The sequence below is a fragment of the Apodemus sylvaticus genome, chromosome 10 (assembly GCF_947179515.1).
Source record: "Apodemus sylvaticus chromosome 10, mApoSyl1.1, whole genome shotgun sequence".
NCBI lineage: Eukaryota > Metazoa > Chordata > Mammalia > Rodentia > Muridae > Apodemus > Apodemus sylvaticus.
Window position 1 is genome coordinate 22068299 of NC_067481.1, and position 17203 is coordinate 22085501.

The following is a 17203-nucleotide window of genomic DNA, read 5'->3' on the forward strand; positions in this document are numbered from 1 at the left end:
AAAGGTCTACTCCTCTGGCTCCTTTCATCTGCAACATTTGAATCAAATCCGGTGCATATCCTGTTTTCATAAATATCTCAGTCGGAGGTTCTACCTGGCCATAGATCATTTAGTTCCCAGGTAAAAGACACAAAACTTTTATATTTATAATTAGCCTGAAGCAGCACTAAAGCTGAGCAGATATCCACTCTCTAGGGCCATTTTGTCTACTTTCGGGTAAATAACCCTGACTCACAGGGAACTTGCCATGTGCCACTTGGGCTGCTTCTCCTCCAGCTGGTCAGCCCTCATGGCTCTCAATCCCTTACCCCACGGCGTCTTCCTCCCTCTACCTTCTCTCTCTTCTCCTTCATGGGCCTTTTTCTGACACCAAGCCCAGGAACCGAAACCTTACCTACCTCTCTTCTGCATGTTTAGTCAACCAATAGTTTTAACCTAAGGAGCAAGGTTCTGTAACATTACTCGGTGTAGAGGGGGATTTCCTCGTCCCGGGGCAGCCAGACCATGGGTCCAGGATTCAGGGTTACAGTACTTAGGAACAGACCGAGATCAATAATGGTTAGTACATCATTTGTGTCCTCCCCCCTTCCTCTCCTCCCCCTCCCTCTCCTTCTCCCACCCCCATCCCCCAGGCCAGTCTGCGTTACATATCCAATTATGTGGGTCCAAAGAAGACTTTTTGATACACTGTAAAATAGAATAGGGATTGTCCTTTTTTCAAAGGTAGAGTCCTGCATAGCTCAGGTGGGCACTGAACTTACTATGTAGCTGAGGCAGGCTTTAGACTCCAGAGCCTGCTGTTTCTGTCTCCCAAATGCTGGGGTTAAGGGCGAGTCTCATTGCACCGATGCTTTGGAAATGTCTCTGTATCACTTTCTGTGGTCGATTTTTATGTGCTTTTGAATGTTGTCCCTCTCTTCTTCTTCCATCTCCTCCATTTTAAATTTACTGGTTCACCTATGTGCAAAAGTTGTGTGATGACCCTGCCATGTGTGGTCCCCTGTGGTTCCCTTGATTTCTTTAGACTGCACTATTCAAATGAGGACGGGTGTTTGTTTGTTTGTTTGTTTGTTTTTTCGAGACAGGGTTTCTCTGTGTAGCCCTGGCTGTCCTGGAACTCACTCTGTAGACCAGGCTGGCCTCAAACTCAGAAATCTGCCTGCCTCTGCCTCTGCCTCCCAAGTAAGTGCTGGGATTAAAGCGTGCGCCACCACTGCCTGGCTTCAAATGAGGACTGTTACTTTAATGATAATCTTTCTGGTAAGAAGTTCCTCATTAGACTGCAGTTATTTTTTTCCTTATGACTTTACTATTGGTAGGTTATCCCCACAGAGCTAAGAAATTCCTGTTTGGAGAAGTCTAGAAAGTCTTTGATGACTTGCTGTTTCATTTTCCTTTTCTCTTGAGTTATAGAAACTAGGATCATGGGGGCTGGAGAGATAGCTGAGAGACAGTTGAGAACTGTGTCTCTTGCAAAGAACACAGTTTCAGTCTTTAGCTCCCACATGACCATTCATCAACCATCTGTAACTCCACTTACAGGGAATTCAGTGTTTGTATCTGGCCTCTACTGACACACACACACACACACACACACACACGCACATACTCACACCCAGTGCACATACATAACATGCAAACAAAACTCTTATATACATAAAATAAAATACCTTAAAACAAAATAGGATCACAGCATCTTAGTTACTATTCTGTTGCTGTGAAGAGACCCATGACCAAAACAACTCTTACTAAAGAAAGCATTTAATTTAGGACTTGCTTGCAGTTGTAGAGGGCTAATCAATGATCATCTGACAGGAAGCAGTCAGGCAAGGGAGCAGCAGCTGGGCACTTTACATCCTGATTCACAGGTAGCAGGCAGAGAAAGATAAGGCCTGATATCAGGCCTTACAGTGACACCTCCAACAGGCCACTACTCCTTCCCAAACACATCCACTAACTGCTGGCCAAGTATTCAGACATACGAGCAGCATTCCTGTTCAAAGGACCACTCACGCTTTACCTTTCCTCAGTACATTTGCAGTGATGTTCTGCTCACCTAAGCCTCATGAAAGCCAGCAGAGCAGCAAGCCTGTGTCATACTCTAATCCACCCACTGGAGCAATGACTTGATTTCTACTCTGGCACCCGGGATGGTACTTGGCATTCAAACTGTTGGGTAGATCACTTTTTGTGTTCTGGCTCCTGATGAACCGGTTATTAAAGCACAGGCTTCAAGTGATTTTGAAGACAAAAGTTAGAACTTATGGAAGATGGGCATGGTATGTACCCTTCTAGTCTTGGTATTCAGACTGAGGCAGGAAGATCAGCCAGCCTAGATTACACAGCCATATCAGGCTAAAAAAACAAAAACAAAAAAAGGTAGAGTTGGGGTGAGGGTTAATTAGGGTTTTACTGCTATGAAGAGACACCATGACCAAGGCAAGTCTTTTTTTTTTTTTTGGATTTTTTTGGTTTTTCAAGACAGGGTTTCTCTGTATAGCCCTAGCTGTCCTGGAACTCACTCTGTAGACCAGGAGAGACTCGAACTCAGAAATCCGCCTGCCTCTGCCTCCCAGAGTGCTGGGATTACAGGTGTGCGCCACCACCGCCCATCAAGGCAAGTCTTATAAAGACAACACTTAATTGGGGCTGACTTACAGGTTCAGAGGTTCAGTCCATTATCATCAAGGCAGGAACATGGCAGCATCCAGGATGGTGGCCTGGTGCAGGCAGAGCTGAGAGTTCAACATCTTCCTCTGAAGGCTGCTAGTAGAAGGTCAGCTAGTGCAAGGATATCAAAGCCCACACCCACAAGGCCACACCTCCCAACAGTGCCACCCCCTGGGCCGAGCATATACAAACCACCACAAGTGGGTCAGATTAAGTTGATTTTGTTGGTACTTGTGATGCTGAGGATGGAACTGAGCATGCTGGGTAAACTCTGTGCCACTCTGCAATGTCCTCAGCCTCTAAATCAGTTTGTGAACAGAACTGAGGTTGTAAAGTGGCTCTTTTAAATGTTTTCCAGGAAAACAAATACAACAAAGCCAATTGGCAGCGGTTTTCCTAGATAGTTTGGCTAGTTATCTCTAAACTATGGAGAACGGTCTGCAGCTAAGCAGCATATGAGGACATGGCTGTAACTCGCTCAGGGCTAAGCCATGTCACGCAAACGTCCGTACTCTCCTGGAAACAACACCTGCTCTTTGCCTTTGATTTAGGGTAATCTCCTTCATGTAGAATAGTTTAGCAGTGTTACCTGTCTGGGTTAGGTCAAAACAAAACACAAAAATTAGTCATTCTTGATGGTTCAGTTTTATGGAAAAAGGCGCAAGCCGGTCTCTGGTGTAAGAAAAAGCCATTATACCATCTACCAGCTAAAACCACTACATATCAACAATAAAACAAGCCTTGAAAATGAGCCCCCAGCTGGCGTATTCGCCCGTGCCAGTAGGTTCGGTGGGTGCGGCTTTATGATTTTTATCTTGGGACTGGCTCTGCATTTGTGTCCAAGATAATGATGGTTTTGTAATTAATTTATATCATTGGGATTTACTATTTCAAGCAGATGATTTAATTAGGGCCATAGCATTTTTTATAATGTGGCCCAGAGCGGCTGTGCCCTTGCTTTTAATAAATAGCAATCAGGTGACATGAGTTGTACTACATTTTCTTTTCTTAGGGTTTGGTTGTTTGGTTTTTGTTGTTTTTTAGACAGGGGTCTCTATGTAGCTCTGGCTTACCTAGAACTCACTATGTAGAGTAGGCTGGCCTCAAACTCATAGATACCTGACTACCTCTGCTTCCCAAGTACTAGGATTAAAGACATGTGCCATCATACCCAGCCTGTTAAATTTTCTAGTAACCCTATTAAAAGAAGTGGGAAGAATATTTTTTAAAATGTATTTAGCCTAACATTTCCAAAATAATATGTCAACATTGAGGTCTATACATTTATTTCTCTCACTGTTTTCAAATGCTGGGTGTGAGCGCCCGTATTCCCATTGTCCAGTGCCACAGGTGACTGGTGTCTCCCATGCGGAACAGTGCAACCTTTCCGTTCAGTGAAGTCCTGTGCAGTGATGTTTACATAATTGTCATGTAGATTTCCTGTCATGTTTCTTCGTGTGCATGCTCATGAGTGTGCAGGGTCAGAAGGCAGCCGTGGATGTCATTCCTTCACCCCTTGCTTGACACAGCATCTCGTTAGCCTGAAACTTGGCCAAGTAGGCTGGATGACTAGCCATTGAGCTTCCGGGATCCACATATCTCCACCTCCTATCTTGCTAGTACTGGCATTATAGGCGTATCACCAGCTTTTCTTCCAATCTCAGGTCCCCAGCATTTGTGAGAGGCAAGCATGGTACCAGCTGAACCTTCTTCCCACCTTCAACTTGGTATAGATTGCTGTGTAAATCAGGTCCTGAAATCCGCAGGACAGTGTAGGAGAGGCTGATTTTGACTTGGCCTCTGTGTAAGAGTGCTCTTGGCTTCTTACTGGGGCACTGCGTGGAGAGGCACTGCGCTTCAGGCTGTGCTCCAGCAGGCAGGCTCTTACCCAGCTAGTGTGCTGCCTGCAGGAGGCAGGCTCTTACCCAGCTAGTGCTGCCTGCAGCAGGCAGGCTCTTACCCAGCTAGTGCTGCCTGCAGGAGGCAGGCTCTTACCCAGCTAGTGCTGCCTGCACACAGTGATCCCTGATCTTGGGCTCTTACTCATAGTTATTTAGGCCTCAGATACTTGTTCTGGAGAGAAATTGCATATATTCTATATATGTGTCAGGCTGTATAAAGACAGATTTAGAATATATATATATTCTAGAAGAGGGCATCAGATCTCATTACAGATGGTTGTGAGCCACCATGTAGTTGCTGGGATTTGAACTCAGGACTTCTAGAAGAGCAGACAGTGCTTTTAACCGCTGATCCATCTCTCCAGCCCTGGTCAGGTTTTTTTTTTTTTTTGTTTGTTTGTTTGTTTGTTTCTTTTTTTAATTTTTATTTTGTTTTATTTTAATGAGTATTTTCCCCAGATGTATTCATGTGACTGTCTAGGGCCCTCATAGATCAGAAGAGTGGGTCAGATCAGATCCTCTGGAGCAGGGGTTAAGGATACTGTGAGCCACCATATGGGTGCTGGGAATTGAACTTGGATCCTCTGCAAGAGCAACAGTGTATTAAACAGCTGAGCCACCTCTCCAGTGCTTGAGATTGGCCTCTCTCTGTCTCCCCCTGTGTGGGCGGAGGTGGGGGTGGTGGAGAGGGTATAGGGCTCAAGCTAGCCTTGACTTCTCTGCCAAGATATCATAGGAGTGCTGGGATTACAGGCATGAGCCATTAAGCCTGGCTTGAAAGTAGATTCTAGACATAGAATTGCACCTAATAGTAAGAGAAGAAATTGTGTGGCAGGCAGCTCATGTCTGAAATTCAAGCACTTAGGAGGCAGAGGTAGGAAATAGCAAGTCTAGCCTGAGACCCCATTTCAGGAAATGAAGGACCTGGCGATTAACTCAGTGGTGAAGAACTTGTACAGCTTGTGCAAGGCCCTGAGTTCTATCCCCAGCATCCAGGGACGGGCAGAGCTGTGGCGGTAGGATTTGTGAATGTGCACGTATTATTTAAAAGACTACAAAAAACATACAAGTTCCTTCTCAAAGCCACCAGGATATTTTCAGATTTTGTATCCCCTACAAGGGCTTGTGGTGACCACATATATATTTTGGTTTACAGTCGAGACCCCTGATTGCGGCAGGATGGCTCAGTGGAACCAGCTCCAGCAGCTGGACACGCGCTACCTGGAGCAGCTTCACCAGCTGTACAGTGACAGCTTCCCCATGGAGCTGCGGCAGTTCCTGGCACCGTGGATTGAGAGTCAAGATTGGTGAGTCTTTCCTGAGAAACTCCCTGTCTTGGGAAGGAGCCAGGGACACACCATTTCTAGGTTCTTACCCTTTCATCAAAGACACATGAGGGCAGGGACTGGGGAAGGGTTAGGAGAGCATAGGTAACATAGTCTCTTAAAGCACCTGGTCAAAGTGCATGTGGCCAGTGGCCTCTGTGCACCTTGAGACAGATTGCTGGTAGATGTTTAGAAGTCAGGTTTGTGTCTCACTTACTTGATGAGATCTCTGCACATTTTGACTCTCAGTGAGATATCTGAGAATTCTATGTCAGGTAAAAATTGGGGTCCATCATACACGTGGCTGTTAAAGAGGAGACATGGGATGAGAGAAATAGAGGCGGAGAGGAAATGCCAGCTATCTACCTCACTTTAGGGTATTCAGGCCCATCTGCTAGTTCTGGCCTCAGTCAGTCCTCCGCACGTGTGACCTACTTTTTCCAGAATGCATACCTGATTGGGCCAAGGGCCAAGGAGGTGAGAAGCACCTCATTTTTGCTCATTATGCTAATAAGCACTTATATGCACTAATCTGACTGAACACAGGGTCGACGGACAATTTAAGGCAAACAACCTCATCTGTCCTTTTTAAAACAACAAAACAAAACATCTATGTGCATGTTTGTATAGATTCAGGCATGTGTGTGTGTGTGTGTGTGTGTGTGTGTGTGTATGTATGTAGCCCAGAAAACAACCTCAAGTGTCATCCTTAGGAATGCCTTTTGGGTCCTTTAAGACTGAGTCAGTCATTGGTCTGGAGTTAACCAATTAGGGCAGACCTGCAGGATCTATCTCTGATGCTGGACTTACAAGCATGTGCTACTGTGCCCGGCATTTTCTTTTTTTAATTGAAAATAGATTTTTAAAATATATAATATATCTCTGGCTATGTTTTCTCCTCCCCCAACTCCTCTCAGATCTTCCCCAACTCCCCTCCTACCCAAATCCACACCCTTTCTCTCTCTTACTAGAACACAAGCAGGCACTAAAAAACAGTAATAAAATAAGGCAAACAAACTGGAATAAGGTGAAATAAACCAACAGAAAAAAAAAAGCCAAAGTATAAGAAACCTGTAGATGCAGAGACACACGTGCATGCAGAAATCCCATAAAAAAAAGTACCAAAAATGATAATGTATTTGCCACCTTCACTGGCATGCCCAGCATTTTTATGTGAGTTCTGTGGAGGGGAACTCAGGTCCTCATTGCTCTTAAGCTTGAACCAACTGCCAGACTGCATCTGTCCTTTCGTCGTTGTCGGTGGCGGTGGCGGTTGGTTGTTTATTGTGTGTGTATGGTGTTACGGGGCAGCGCATGGACATGCCTCCGTGTGCACGTGGCGGTCAGAGCACAGCTTTGTGGAGTCAGTTTTCTGCTTTCCAAGGATTAAACTAAGTCATCAGCTTTCCCTACCAAGAACTTTTATCTATGGTGCAATCTCACCATCCCCTGTTTTTGTTTTGTTTTGTTTTAAGACAAGGTCTTGTAGTCTAGGCTAGCCTGCTACTTGGCTGCATTCGGCTGAGGGTCCCTTGAACTACTTTTCCCCTGCTTCTACCTCCCAAGTATTAGGATGGTAGGTGTGGGTTTGTTTGTTTGTTTGTGAGTCAAAAGTCTTACTATATAGCCTAGAACTGGCCTTGAACTTACTATGTAGTCCAGACTGGTCTCCAACTTTCAATCCTCCTATTTCAGCCTCTCAAGTAGTTCTCAGATTATAGATATTGCACCACACTAGACTTGTATCTGTGCATCTTGCTCAAATATTTTATAAGAATGAATAATAATATCTGGACTCATTCTCATAATAACCTTTCTTTTTTTCCATGCTGGGATCAAACCCAGAGCCTTGCGCACACTAGGCAAGCATGTGCCACTGAGCTATACCGCCTAGTGATGGTATTGTTGATCTGAGAAAGAGACGTGGAAAATGATGAATGTGTTATGACATCAGATGCTATAACATCCCCTTGATGGTGGATTCTGGGTGTATATGATGTAGAGTCCTATTATTACTGCTTTTGAGAGAAGGTTCTCCAGCCTGGCTTGGAACTCTCTAGTTAGGGAAAGCTGGCCTTGAACTCTTGATCCTCCTGCATCCACCATCCTGTTACATATGTGTGCTCTCACAAAAGGCTCTCCAAAAGACTCATGCAGTTTACTTCCTCTTCTTAGGGCATATGCAGCCAGCAAAGAGTCACATGCCACACTGGTGTTTCATAACCTCCTGGGCGAGATTGACCAGCAGTATAGCCGATTCCTGCAAGAGTCCAATGTCCTCTATCAGCACAACCTGCGAAGAATCAAGCAGTTTCTGCAGGTGCGGTAGGAAAGGAGTGTGAGACGCTGGACCCACAGAGTGGAGTGCTGTTGTCCTTCCTGGAAGTGTTTCTTTCCTCACTTGGCTAAATGACGCCTGTCTTGTACTCTAAATCAAAGGAGAAGTAATTAGCTTTTTCTCAATTCCCTGTACACTGGCCCCTGGGCACCATTACTAGAAATTCACTTCTTATGTTACAGTTGCAGCAATAAGCAAGGGTTTAATGTTATTCTGTCATAAAAGCACATTAATAGTACCCACTTGTCCTAGGCACATGGCTCTCAGTTCTAACTGTTATAAGTTTAGCCATTGATTGGGTGCTTCTGGGTAAAGTCAACCATTTGCCTATAAAATCAGATGACATACTGTGCCAGGATGGACTCAGCTTCTGTTTTCTGCCATCTTGGAGGCCACATTCTCTTGCCCTCCCTTCCCTATGGATGTCAGTCAGATGCTGACGCCTTTGGTCTATTGTTTTACAGAGGCTTTGAGGAAGTGACTCAAGTTCTCCAAGTTCACTCGCATCTCCTTAGTTGGCTCTAGCTTCCCACTCTCTTTTGGTCTTGCTTACAGAGCAGGTATCTTGAGAAGCCAATGGAAATTGCCAGGATTGTGGCCCGGTGCCTGTGGGAAGAGTCTCGCCTCCTCCAGACGGCAGCCACGGCAGCTCAGGTGAGACTGAGAAGAAGCAAAGTGGGGAACAGGACTGGGGAGCAAGCGATTATATAAATACATGAGCAGTGACAGTTTAACACAGCTGAAGAGGAGAGCATCCGCGGCCTACATGCAAGCCTAAACACACCTCAACGATGACAGTCTAGCTCATCCATCTCCATTCCACTCCCTAACAAAGAGCTGCTGCAGCCAAGGGGGAACTTGAGCTCAGATTCCCCTGCCTCCTCTTCTGAGTACTGGGAGTTGGGGTGCTTGCTCACACCACATCCTGTAAGTGAGGTGCAGGGGCAGAACCAGGGCTGCGTGCATAACAGACACATTTGCAGCCACATTCCCAGCCCCGGATTGTTGTTGATCAGGTTCTTGCTATGCACAGCTGAGTTCCAGTTTGGGATAATCTTCCTGCCTCTGCCACCCAAGTGCTGGGGCTGCGGTGATGCTGCCAAACTTCCCACACGCCCTTTTCTTGTTTTCATCTTCAGCTTTTGAGACTCAGTCTGTTACCATGCTGCCTAGAACTCTGTGTGTGGGCTGAGCCCTGTCAAACCCACACCAGTCCCCTGCTTCAGTCTCTAGTCGTTGAGATTTTAGGCATGGGCCACCAGGCTCGGCTTCCTTTTGAGTCAGGGTCTCAATACATACCCCAGTGTGGTAAACTCTAGATCCTCCTGCCTCGACCTCCATGTGAGCCACCATGCCTGGTCCACAGGGACTCCCCAGTGCCTGACCCCTGAATTAGAACTTGAGAGTTGGCAAAGCACACCTCCCCAGCAATCCGTATGGACCTTGAGAGACCCTAGACCACTGCTTGCAGAACATAGATGTTATTTTTAGGGATGAAACCTTCATTCTTGCCCTAGGCAAATTTAGGATATAGGAGAGGGAGAGGCCAGCTTTGGGGCTGGGCCTGTGAAGGTCTGTCTGTCTGTGGTACTTCTCTGTGTCTTCTCAGTCAGGGTCGCTCCCATACTGGGGAACAGTGTAGCAGCCGGGTTGTTTTTCCAAGTCTCCTGAGAGGCTTGTATTCTATAGTCTGGGCATCCTCAAGAAGTGGGAAGAATGTCTCCAAAACTGGCCTGTCCAGACCTGCTTTGCAGACTTGCGGTCATAGTAGAGAGAACAGACCGGACATGAGAGGTGGTAGGCGCAAAGGGCTGGGCTGGAGAACAGACCTGCGTTCAGTTCCCAGCACCCAAAGGTGGCCCACACCATCTGTAACTCCATTTCCAGGGACTCCAACATCCATTTTGGCACCAGGCACACATGGGATGTGCATGCACACATGCTGGCAAAACAGACATGCACCTGTAAGTCTAGAGAATAGAAAATGACAGAATAAAAACAAGTAAAAAGCCAGCAGCTGGAGCCTGATTTGAGCCCTGGACAAGTGTGGTGGGTGAGCGATTAGATTAGAGATTAGCGTGCAGGCCCAGGGTGTGAGCACTCTGAGCTTGGAAAACTGGGTGGAGAACCTCTGTCCTTAGCACATTCTTCAAGATGGCTCTCTGTCCATGGGTTGCTGTCTTGGCGTCTTGTTCTTGGAGTTTCTACCTGTCTTTCTGCCGTCAGATGTCTGTTTCTGCTCCCTGCAAAGCCCACCATTTTACCTTTCGAGTCTTATCACCCCTTAAGGCATCAGCCTCTCCTGGCAGAAGCCGTGGAAGCACAATTTTGAAAATTCTTGGGTTTTTCAAATGTTCAATTTTTTTTTAATGGAAATACGTTACACTCTGTTGTTATCAGTTCTTAATTTATTTATTAATATTCTCTCAGTGCTGGGATCAAGCCCAGACCTTACTTATTTAGGCAGGATCTCCAGTACTGAGGGCACCCCAGTTTCTGTCTAGATTTTTTTTTTGAGAGTTTACCCTTGGGGTGCTTGAAGGACGAGACCTCTTAGTTCAGCATGTGGGCTCCTAGTTTAACTAGAGATTGGGTTTACAGTGTTTCCTATTGGTAAAAGCCATTGACACAGAACAGTGCGAGCGTTTTCCCAGCATCCTCCCCTTTTGCACCACTGACAGGTACTAGGACAGGATGGAGTTCAGTCGAGAGGTTTCCACAAATTCATGAGTGTTAATCTTCTTTTTTGGGGGGGCAGCAAGGGGGCCAGGCCAACCACCCAACAGCTGCCGTAGTGACGGAGAAGCAGCAGATGCTGGAGCAGCATCTTCAGGATGTCCGGAAGCGTGTGCAGGTAATCAGGCTTCCCCGGGGCGGCGCCTGGGCTGCAGAGTGTGGTCCTGCGTGCACCACACTTTGACTACCTTCAAAACTTTCTTTTCCCTTTTTCAAAGGTAACATATGTTTTACTTCTGTTTTTGGTTTGTTTGTTTGTTTGTTTAAACAGGATCTAGAACAGAAAATGAAAGTGGTAGAGAATCTCCAGGACGACTTTGATTTCAACTATAAAACCCTCAAGAGTCAAGGAGGCAAGTGAGCGCAGTAGAGGTGTAAAGTCCGTACAAGGCTGAGTGGTCCCTGAGTTTCAGGACCGGCCTTCAGGGCTTCATGGTAGGAGGGGAGCTGCTGGCCCTACATGGGACAACCTTTTGAGATGGGATTTGACCACGGAGCTCAGGCTGACCATAAGCCTGCTACCACCTTACCTCAGCTCTCTGCGTCACCGGGCTGCAGGTGCAGTGTAGAGGCTCATTGAGAAGGCTGTGAGGAATCCATCTTCTCAAGAAGTCTTTCCTCCTCCCATCAGACATGCAGGATCTGAATGGAAACAACCAGTCTGTGACCAGACAGAAGATGCAACAGCTGGAGCAGATGCTCACGGCCCTGGACCAGATGCGGAGAGTAAGCCATCTGGATGCTTCCCAAGCAACACAGCGACTGTGGGAAGACTCGACAGTTTCGGATGGGTTCCTTCTCCAGAACTGACTAGAGACTGTGGTGAGACATGGTCTGGGGAAATGAATCCTGACTTTGTTTTGGTTTCTAAACAGAGCATCGTGAGTGAACTGGCGGGGCTCTTGTCAGCCATGGAGTACGTGCAGAAGACACTGACGGATGAGGAGCTGGCTGACTGGAAGAGGCGGCAGCAGATAGCCTGCATTGGAGGCCCTCCCAACATCTGCCTGGACCGTCTGGAAAACTGGTAAGAGCTGGACAAAGGCTTCCCTTTCTTGAGGGGCCTGCAGAGGGAGGGTTGCGCCTTTCCCATGCTTTTGTTTTTCCTTGTTAGTGCTGGGGGTGGGGGTGGGACTGGGAGTGAGGGGTGGACAAGTGCGCTAGAACCCGTGGACTCCTCTCCTAGCGCTGGACACTGTTGCTAAGATGGCACTTTTTTCTCCTTGGACAGAGAATCTCATTGAGCTGCATAGGCTAGCCTCATACCCACTATATAGCCCAGGCTGACCTTGAATTTGTAATCCTCCTGCCTCATCTTCCCAAATATCTGGGATTACAGGCTTGTATCACCATGCCTGCCTTAAGGGGGCCTCTTTTACACACTCGAGTTTAGTCCAAGAATTACAGGATTTCTCTATGTAGTCTTGGCTGTCCTGGAACTTGCTCTATAGATCAGACTGGCCTCAAACTCATAGAGATTTGTCTGCCTCTGCCTCCCAAGTGCTGGGATAAGAGACATGTAACACCATTGCCCAGCCAACAAAATTTTAAGTAAAAGAATAAATAAATAAATAAATATAAAAAGTATAGATCACTCATTTAAAATATTTAAATTTAAATAATACTTTCAGTTGTATTTCATACTAAAGTCTCCATATTAGTTATTTTAATAATCTAAAACAATATATGTTCTTTGCAAAGGGAGAATAGCTGAATATATGTATATATATATATATATATATATATATATAAAATTAATAGTACCAGTGAGTTATCAGACTTTGTGACAATCATTTTGTAGACATCTGCTGTGAATAAATAATGTGATGTCATGATTATACATGTGATGTCATGAATATATGTGTGATGTCATAACTATACATGTGAAGCTAGAAATCCAGCTGCAGGTTGCAGCTGCCCGTCTCCTTCCTTCCTTTGTTGTGATGGGATGGGCACCTCAGGGTCTCTTTTCTTCCGTCTCCTGAGAGCTGGGGTCACCGCTAGGCGCCGGAGGTGACTGGGAACTTCCTTCCATTATGGCAGGATAACTTCATTAGCAGAATCTCAACTTCAGACCCGCCAACAAATTAAGAAACTGGAGGAGCTGCAGCAGAAAGTGTCCTACAAGGGGGACCCAATTGTGCAGCACCGGCCGATGCTGGAGGAGAGGATCGTGGATCTGTTCAGAAACTTAATGAAGAGGTAACTTAAAAGCCGATGTTCTGAAGCAGGGACCAGGCAGAAGCCTGGTCAGCCCGCATCTGAGATGCCATCCTTTCCTTGCAGTGCCTTTGTGGTGGAGCGGCAGCCCTGCATGCCCATGCACCCGGACCGGCCGTTAGTCATCAAGACGGGCGTGCAGTTTACCACCAAAGTCAGGTGGGCGGAGTTACACTTTGGGTGGAGTTTTGATGATGTCCAAGCCTCTTCCTTAAGGATTTTAAGGGAGGGAAGGTTCAGTGGTGCCATAGCTGAGGGCCCCATCGAGTGAGCGGTGAAGCCCTCGCCTCACGGCGGGTCAGAACAGGTGCTTTTCATTAGCTTCCCGTGAGTGTCTTACAGTGTGCTTCACAGTCTTAGGCACTTCAGTACTTTTTGGCAAGAGGGTCAGTGTTCAGCTTTAATATCAACGATGATTCTGTGCAGAAGTGGAATTTGGGTTTGTAAATATAATTTTTTTCTTTTCATCTAGACAGGGCTCTGTGTAGCCCTGGCTAGCCTGGAACTCTCTCCGTAAACCAAGCTGGCTTGAACCCAGAGATCCGTCTACCTCTGCCTCCCAAGTGCTGGGGTCAAAGGTGTGCACCACTGTGCTCAGCAATATATTTACTTCTTAGGAATTGAAGTGTTGGGGTTATATGTCTTCTTAAACAAGAGGTCACAGTAGGGTGCCTACTAACGTTCCTTGACTGTATGTTTTTAATAGGTTGCTGGTCAAATTTCCTGAGTTGAATTATCAGCTTAAAATTAAAGTATGCATTGATAAGTAAGTATTCTTTATGTATCTAATTTTTTTGTTATTTAAAAGCAACTTTTAAATTTAAATATGCTCTGCTCATAGTCTTCCTTCCCCCAAATACATCTGGATCTCCTACTCCTCTACCCACCCAAACTTTTAAGTTCTTTCTCAAAACAAAGCAAAACAAAAAAAACAAAACAGACCCCTAATATGGTTGAAAACAAAATACAACACACAAAAAGGAAAAAAAAAAAAGAAACAGAAACAAACCACCAAACTGTGACTAAACGAAAGCCTGCACAACAAACTCTCTGTTGGTCAGCTGTCCTGCTCCTGAGACTTACAGGAGAGGCTGACCAAGCCAGTGCCCTCCAGGAGAGGGAGCTTGCTTTCCCGCTCCCAGCAGCACCATTGGTAATCTTTCACCCTAGTGCCTTGGTTTTCATTCATTCATTCATTCATTCATTTTTTTAATGTAACAAAATAAAATATGACAAGGCAAAACAAAGACTAACACATCCAAGTTGGACGAGACAAACCAACAGAAGGAAAAGAGCCCAAGAGAAGGCACAAGAGTCAGAGTCCCACTTGTTTGCACCTCAGGGATCCCATGAAAACACCACACAGGAAGCCACAATATTAGCAGAGGCCCTGGCGCAGACCAGCGCAGGGCCTGGACATGCAGCTCCAGCCTCTGTGAGTTCACATGAGCCCTGCTCATGGTGATTTAGAGGGCCTTGTGGTTTTGGTGTCCTCCATTGCCTCTGGCTCTTACGTTCTTTCTCTGTCCTCTTCTTTAGCGTACCCTGAGCTCTGAGGGGAGGGATTTGATAGAAACATGACATTTAGGGATGAGTGTTCTAAGGTCTTTCTCTGCGTGGCGTCTGGCTGTGGGTCTCCATGTTTCTCCCCATCTCCGGCAGGAGAGCTCTTCTCTGATAATGGCTGAGCAGGGCACTGACCTATGAGCATAGCAGAATATCATTAGGAGTCATTTTATTATGTTTTCTTTTTCCTTTTCTTTTTCCCTCTCTTTTTCTTCCTCTCTCCCTCCTCTCTCTTTTTTCTTCCTTCCTTCCTTCCTTTCTTTTTTAGATCAGTATTATTTATTTTGGTTCTTGGTCAGGCAAGCCTTGTTGGGTATGAGTTTCATCTTGTGGACTGAGCCTTAAGACTCATTCTTTTTGGTTAGTTACTTCCCCATCTTTGTGCCACCATTGCCCTAGCATATCCTGCAGGTTGTATATCATTACACATAGAGGTCTGGGGCTGGGTGGCTGCTCACAGTTCTCTTTGATAGTATGCAACTTCTCTTTGTTACCTTCCTGTAACAAAGACTCTGGCATCCAGTGGGGAGGCTTTATGGAGGCACCAGCTTGAATACCCATGTTCAGTGAGTTGGGCAGGTGTTACCTTCAACAATGTGGCCTTGCTGTCAGTTGTGGACATCAACCTATGGTCTTGACAACAGCATGGGTTGTCTGGGGGATTCCTTTTGGCCAACAATTCAATTATATTTAACCCTAACCCAGTACTGGACGCTTCATTTGGTGACAGATGGCCAGTTGGGACCCTAACGCTTCCCCATTATTTGGCATTTTAATTTAGATCACCTTCATACATGTTAATGTTTTAGGAGATTTCTGTGCTGCCCCACAGATGTCCTGTAATTTTTGCTTTTTCCCATTGTTCCCTCCCACCACCAGCTCTCCTCTCCCCTCCACTTCCCCATTTGCTCCTCCAATTTCAGATCCTCATCCACCCAGAAATCCATTCTATTTCTTTTCCTAACTAGATCTGTTTGTCCCCTGTAGTTCCTTACTCTGCCTTTACCCTGTGGTTCTAAGGATTATAGCTTGGTTATCATAGACATTATGGCTAATGATACGTAAGTGAGTACACACCATGTTTGTCTTTCTGGGCCTGGGTTCCCTCACTCAGGATGATGATTTTTTTTCGAGTTCTATCCATTTGCCTGCAAATTTCATGGTTTTATTTTTTTTTAATGACTGAGTAATACTCCATATGTAAATGTACCATACTTTCTTTATCCATTCTTATGTTGAGAGACATCTAGGTCGTTTCCAGTCTCTGGTTATTATGAAAAGAGCAGCAGTGAATGTGATTGAGCAAGTGTCTGTGTGGTAGGAGGAAGCATCCTCTGTGCCTAAGAGTGGTGTAACTAGATCTTGAGGTGGATTGATTCCCGTCTTCCTGAGGAGCAGCCATACTGATTTCCATAGTTGCATAGTTCCATGAGTTTGCATTCTCACCAGCAATATGTGATGGTTGCTCTTACTCCCCGTCCTCGATAGCATGAGCTGTCACTGTGTTGATCTTAACTGTGCTGACAGGTGTAAGGTGGACTGTCACAGCAGTTTTGATTTGCATTTCCCTCATGCTAAGGATGTTGGACATTTCTTTGTTTCTCAACCACTTGGGTTTCCTTATGAAGAATTTTCTGTTTAGATCTGTACTCTATTTTTAACTGGGTCTTTATTTTCTTAATATCTACTTTCTTAAAATTCTCTTTGAATATTTGCCCTCTATTGGATGTATTGTTGGTTAAAAATAAAACAAAACTTTTCCCATTCTGTAGGCTGCCAGTAACTAGTAAGTATTCTTAAATCTAACTCTTATTTTCAAATGAGGGATCGAGAAGCAAGAACTTTGACAGACATTTGATTTTAAAGATGTCTCCATGCAGGGATCTTCTTTTTGTGAACAACTGTGTTCAAAACCTTGCAAAGCCTCACGAGTTTACCTCAAGCATTGAAAATACAAAAAGTTCCAGTGTGTGCAGCTCGGTGGTGCACGCTCACCTGGTGTGCACAGGGCCCTGGGTGTGGCCTCCATACTGAAAAACAAACATGTAAATAAATAAGTAATGCTTGAAAATATAATATATGGAAAGAGAACTAGTTCAAAGTTAATAATGCTCTTCCACAAACCCACCAAAACATGCTATTTGTAGGTAAATATATAGCAATGGAAAATAAATTTTAGTTATTTTTATTTTGAGAGAGGGTCTTACTCTGTAACCTTGGCTAGCCTTGAATTCACAGTGATCCACCTGCCTATGCCTCCCCAGTGCTAGGATTAAAGGCATTTGCCCCCATGCCTGCCTAAGAAGAACTTGTAAAGTACTATTCTGAAATAAGATAAAGGCAGAAATATCATAATATAGAAAGATGGCCTAGTCAGAGACAGAGGCAGCAGTGGTCATGTGGGGACAGCGTTAACAGCTGCGTTGTGGGAGGTGGTGTCAGTTTTC

General features: G+C 45.4%; 1 protein-coding gene across 4 annotated transcripts in view; it reads left to right on the top strand.

Moving 5' to 3' along the window:
- Stat3 (signal transducer and activator of transcription 3) overlaps positions 1 to 17203 on the top strand; it is a 51489-nt gene that overhangs the window by 21785 nt on the left and 12501 nt on the right. For all 4 annotated transcript variants that reach the window (XM_052197056.1, XM_052197053.1, XM_052197055.1 and 1 more), the window contains exons 2-11: positions 5728 to 5878; positions 8072 to 8216; positions 8790 to 8888; positions 10993 to 11088; positions 11242 to 11323; positions 11602 to 11696; positions 11846 to 11997; positions 13014 to 13172; positions 13257 to 13349; positions 13897 to 13956. In XM_052197056.1, coding sequence (XP_052053016.1) covers positions 5751 to 5878; positions 8072 to 8216; positions 8790 to 8888; positions 10993 to 11088; positions 11242 to 11323; positions 11602 to 11696; positions 11846 to 11997; positions 13014 to 13172; positions 13257 to 13349; positions 13897 to 13956 — 1109 coding nt within the window. In that variant the 5' untranslated portion in view covers positions 5728 to 5750. The remainder of the gene's footprint in view (positions 1 to 5727; positions 5879 to 8071; positions 8217 to 8789; positions 8889 to 10992; positions 11089 to 11241; positions 11324 to 11601; positions 11697 to 11845; positions 11998 to 13013; positions 13173 to 13256; positions 13350 to 13896; positions 13957 to 17203) is intronic.